General features: G+C 48.2%; 1 protein-coding gene across 1 annotated transcript; it reads right to left on the bottom strand.

The window, feature by feature from the left end:
• Window positions 1–1,146: 1,146 nt before the first annotated feature.
• Window positions 1,147–5,679, bottom strand: LOC119276733 (65-kDa microtubule-associated protein 3-like). The gene is made up of 13 exons (XM_037557873.1): window positions 5,590–5,679; window positions 5,312–5,393; window positions 5,006–5,212; window positions 3,845–4,093; window positions 3,538–3,747; window positions 3,294–3,449; window positions 3,035–3,194; window positions 2,779–2,930; window positions 2,590–2,677; window positions 2,396–2,469; window positions 2,237–2,311; window positions 1,923–2,157; window positions 1,147–1,835 (listed from the first exon to the last, which is right to left on the bottom strand). Exons 2-13 carry the CDS (start codon window positions 5,378–5,380, stop codon window positions 1,438–1,440), a joined length of 2,073 nt encoding a protein of 690 aa, XP_037413770.1. The 5' UTR covers window positions 5,381–5,393; window positions 5,590–5,679; the 3' UTR covers window positions 1,147–1,437.
• Between the last annotated feature and the right edge of the window lie 6 nt (window positions 5,680–5,685).

Raw genomic sequence — 5,685 nt, forward strand, 5'->3', positions numbered from 1 at the left:
TGTCAGACGGCACGGACAGTGACACTGGGTCTGAAACCAGCTACTACGAGGTCGTTCAAAGGCTACAGGAAGGACCGGGGGGACCTCGATCGCGCAGCAGCTTGACTCCGTGGCCAGGTGTGACTCGCTTGACTCCTCCGAATCAAAAGTCACATGACCCAAATCATATGCTAGTAGTAGTAACATGTGTGCTCCTACGTATACCTACAGAATACTAGTGTCTGCTGCAACTTGCAGAGGCGAATCGATGCGCGAGAATTGGTGTCATGGACGAAGCTGCCGGGAAGGGATCGCGATCCCGGCGGCTGCTGCAACTTGCGGAGAGCTAGCGCATGAACCCGTGGCCTGGCACATGCAGCTGCGCCTGTGCCTGTGTGTGTGCGTTGTTGCGCCGGTGCCCGGGCCGTGTGGGCTTGGCGGGGCCAGGACGGGTGCCCCCGTGGGTGAGAGCGTGCACGGCGCCGGTACGTGTGTCCGGAATGGCAAAGCCCGCGGGACGCTGGCTTCGGGTGGTCGGTTGCGGGGGCTAATTATGGGCCGGAGACGTGTCCGCGTCACGCGACGCTGGCCCCTCCGTACCCGGCGTCTCTGTTGTACTCGCCATCCGCCGGTGCCGCGCTGCTGTTGCCTTGAGTTGGAGGGCCGCTGTCTATCCCTATCAATGGCCATCGCCTAGCCACCGTGCTGCGCGATGGTTGGCCAGAGAGTCGGGAGTGCGAATGCTTGGCCTCGGTCGCAGGCCTCGTTCGTGGCCTGCGCACTCAGTTTCAAGTGCTACGACTTTGGTGCGCGGCTGCTGTCGAGGAAAACAGCTAGTAATCTGTGGTTGTTAACTGTGCACCAGATTTGTGGAGCATTTTGTACGCAGACAGCTGTAGACGTTCTTGTGGTGGGAAATCTGTTCCGCGTCGATGATGCCATTAAACACCGACGGCAACCCATCCTGAATGAACTATGCGCTGGGCCATGACACATGAGCACATCTCCACTACCGTAGCGTGCACTTCCAGAAACAAACCCACCACCATAACTTCCAAGATTCTGATCCTTGATACGAACTCGGGTACACCCATGACCACGAGGATTAAAAACAGTGCCTATCAGATTCAGGATGATTCAGTGCCGAGTAAGAAACCTATCATCACATGAGGATTAAAAACAGTGCCGATCTATATTAATCAAACAGATTCAAGATGATTCAGTGCCGACAAAGAAACCTATACATCTTAATTATCTAACCAATGGCAGTACCGAACGGAAGCTGCTGAAGTGCAAGCTTCGTTTGCTGAGTATGGAAACAATCAAATGTGGCAGGGGAACAATCAGAACAGCACTGGGCGACTGTCGTCGACCAACATAGGCAGCATCTAGTCTCTCACAGTAACAGCCGTCAGGTTTCCAACTTTGACCTACGAGATCTTGACATGTCTCAGCAGCTTAAACAACTTCTCTTGACAAATAGACGGCCAGCCGCCTTTCTTCGAAGGAATACTCGATCGCCTCCGGCAATGTTGGCTCCGGTTTCTCGTAGACAAGGGAGACAGGAGCAGCCGTGACCTTGCTAGCCACAGCAGGCGTCATTGCCAACTGCATCGGAGCCGCCACGGTCATTGGCGTCTTAAGAGTCAGTGCTGCTCCAAATGTCTTGGGGTTGGGGGTCCGGTTCTCGTCCTCGGTGTCATTGGTGACAGAGCGCGCAGGAGTGGAGGGGACACTGCTTGGCGGCGGCATGATCTGCGCAAAAGGCTTCCGAGGTGTCTCGGTTTCACGCAAGGCAGTGGCATTGAAAGATAGCTTCTTGATGGGAAGATCGCCAATGTCCAAGCCTCTGCTGGCTGAAATTGTTCACATGCATCAGAGGGTTATGAAGAGAAGAAACTGAGACCTGCAGTACATGAAACCTCCTGATAGGGGCTGCTTACCAGGGGACAAATGGGCAATATCTTCAGTTCTCTTGGCAGCACGAACATTCTTGGAATGCAATATGTCTGTTTTGGGTGCTTGCATCGTGGCTCCACCCATGGACACCCTGCGGTTTACACCACCCATCGAGTGTCTAGGCGCCTTCTTTATGCTTTGAGGCTTGGATGGACTTGGCTTTGAACCGTAGAGAGCTTCCTGCTCAGCTTTGAGTTGATCGTGGAGCTTCTTCTGATCCTGCAGTTATTCAAACTGTTGACTAAAATGCAAAACAGATGCCGTAATGAATTCAGATAGCGATGCAACTGCACAGTACCCTTTGTCTCTTCTTCTCTTGTTCTTTCTCCTGGCAAACAATCATGTATTCATCCAGCATTGAGAGAAGGCGTACCTGCAAAATAGTTCATGAATAAACCTCAAGGAAGAAGTAAAAACAAACACCGTTTAAAAATGAAGTATCAGTAAATAGACATACGCCATCATATGTGAACTCTTTTCCTCTTTCATTCTCCCAAGCAATGATTTTTGTGGTCAAAACATCTACCATTCCTGCCCAAGGTGAATAAAATGTAAATCAGATGAAGTGATAACAGAAACAATAAGGAGTACATCATCTGAATATATATAACTGGACAAGGAGTTATAACAGATCTCATTCGGCAAGAATACCCGGAATCTTGTTAACCAAAATGCGAGCTTTCTCAGCCCTCTTGAGCGTCAAATGTGCCCCCTTCCCAGCATTGTAACGATTGTCATCCTAAATATTCCAGTTGAAAATCATTAGCAGCAAATAAAAGGGAAGAACAATTATCCAAAAAACCCAGCACAACTGAATATTAAATTGGCCAGCATCCATACTTTGTTGTAATCTTCCAGCCAGGCTTCCTCCTCACATGCATTCAGAAATCTTTCGACCTTCTCAAGAATATCCTTTCGACTGAAAGCTTCATCTTTCACTGTTGCAATGTGAGCCTCAATTTGTTCCAGCACCAATGCAGGATCAATAGCTCCTGTATAGGAAAGGGCAAAGGTGGATGAGATAGTTTGCCTGATAATTTCAAGGCATGGAGCACACGTTACTGAACACTATCAAGAAGGCGGCAGATGATTTTACCCGACTCAATAGCCTCAATGTTAAATTCATCTGAATATCCTTCCTCGCCAATTAGATGCGCGCGTCTTCTGTGCTCCTCCAGTTCTGATTTCTTTTTCAAAACAAGGTCCTTCATTTTGCTTCCTTTTAATTGCTCAAGCCTTAAAACCTCAGCTTCCACCTACATTAAGCATAATCTATGAATATTCCTGTCCCAATAGGAACAGATAGCAATAGCAGCTGTAACATGAGAGGAATCTCTGCAGGAATAGTGACTCACATAGCTGAGGAAGTCGATCGACAGAGTGTTGGGTTCTGTTATTTCATGCTCCGAGGCAGCAATATTGCACGTTACATTCTGGAACATCTGCTGCTCTTCAATTGGTGTATCCATAAGATTCCATAGTTCTAGCATTGTCGATGCAAAGTCTTGAAGCTGAGAGGTTCATGTCACTAGAGTTAAGGATTGAGTTCAGGTATGCAACACATATTTCAAATTGTAAAATGGTACAGAAAATGCTGACCTTTTGCATCCTCTGAATTTTTATTTCACGAAGTCTATCCACAGCCGATGCTAGTCTCTCGATTGTAGTGTTGCTCAGGTTCTTTGATCCTTCAGCTTCGTCCAGGCTAGGGTGCACCTCATGCACTGTTTGTTTAAAGTCAATGCCAAGCACCTCACATAAGGAATGTAATGTGTTCAAATGATCCACCACTTGCTTTAATCTTTCCCTCTGTCAGAAACACAAAGACAGTGAGATTTATATGAGCACTGAACAAAAAGAGCACTGCTATACATGAAAGAATTTGATTGGCAGGAGTGATGATGACCTTCTCTTTCTGAAGGGATTCTAGCTCCTTCGTTAACTCCTCAAACTTTCTTAACGACAGATCAGACTGATCCACAGGAGTTTTAAATGGCACAAAGTCTGAAGGCCTGATTTCGGATGAGATTTTCTTAATCTCCTCAAGGACATGAACGAACTGGTTCCATCTTTCAACCTTTTTAGTCCGCATCTCCTCTAAATATGGGATAATTGCATTCAATTCCTCCCTTAAACCATGCAACTTCTGGTTTGACTACAAAATAACAGAACAAGAAAACATCAGCTACAGCCCGAATTCCAACAGAAAGTTGAAGTTATTCTGTACAGCAGTTCAAGAGTGTGTTGTATGTACATCGAATTGAACCTTCTTTTTTTTTTGCGAAATACAACAAATTGAGCCGCCATCACATATTCGTGTAGTAGTTTATCAAGTCTCAAATACAACAGATTATGAGTACCATGCATTTTTTTCGATAAAGGACATTTTTATTGATTCAAAATATAGCATCAAGCGGATACAAAGCATGATGAGCAACGCCCGGCCTCTGCATAACTAAGATGCACACAGCCCAACAAAAACGAACTATGAGTGCCATGCATATACAGTGGATTCTTTTTTTTTTTGCGGAAAAACTTCCAATCTATTCATCTTCAATCATGGCAGTACAACGAATACCAGAAATAAAAATTACATCCAGATTCGTAGACCACCTAGCGACGACTACAAGCACCGAAACAGTAGTATTCTAGTTACAATGGCTCTAGAATAGTTGAAATGTAGGAAACTGTATGCTTATTAGCTCAACTCAAAGTGAAGGGGGAAATGAAGTTGTATTTACATATTTCCGGGTATATACTAACACATTAGTAAGAACGGAATGAAAAGATTAGTTGGTGATGGCCTGTTACTGTCAATTGCTTCCTCTATCAGACGGAGTGTTGGACACATTGTCCCTTCCAGCAGTAATCATATTTGATTTATTTCATCTTAGCTATTAGAGGGTACAAAACAAAGTGCAGTTTTCAGATTGCTGCTAAAATTCCCTTCCATAATTTATCCATGATTAGCACTATTATCCTTCTTTTCTTTTCACTTGCTAGGAATAATTAGCACTATTCGATATGACTGCATACTACACTAGTGGAGATGGAGCCAGGAACAAACCTGCCTGACGTGAACCGGTGGCTCGCCTATGGCCGAGCAGATGCCGGCGAGCTCAGCCTCGGCCTCGGCAATGGATTGCCGCAGCTGAGCCCTGCAGCGGTTGGCCTGGTCGACCTTCCTCCTGTAGACATCGAGGCATTCCTGCTCAAGCTCCAGCAGCGTCTTGTCCCGCACCGTGTCGGGCTCACCGACCTCATCCCAGATCACCTGAAACCGGAAACATCTCTCAGTCCCTGGAGGCAGCCGCGGGGGGGAACAAGCACAAACAGCGCAGCAAACACCGCGGATCGGGAAGCCGCGACGTACGTTGAGCTCGAGGAGGAGCGAATCGCACGGGTGGAGCTGCTGCTGGTGGTCTCTCACCGCGCTACCCATCGCCAGGAGCAATCTGCAAGGCGGGTCAAGGATCAAATTCGACGCCGTGGCAGGGAACCTACGGCCGCGTGACGGGACGGGCAGACGGAATCGCCGGTGGACCTAGGGTTTCCGCCTCGCTCACGGGGAGCGAGCGAGAGCGAGCAAGCAGATCCGGCCCGAGGAAACCGCGGGCGAGGCTCCAACGGCCCGGGGGATTCGGGGCTTACCTCTCGGCGCGGTATCGGCGAGCCGGCGGTGGGAGCGCGCGGTGGTGGCCGCCGGAGGGGTCGGGATCGGGGTCGCGCGGCTGGGTCCTGGGATGT

The sequence above is a fragment of the Triticum dicoccoides genome, chromosome 3B, assembly GCF_002162155.2.
Source record: "Triticum dicoccoides isolate Atlit2015 ecotype Zavitan chromosome 3B, WEW_v2.0, whole genome shotgun sequence".
NCBI lineage: Eukaryota > Viridiplantae > Streptophyta > Magnoliopsida > Poales > Poaceae > Triticum > Triticum dicoccoides.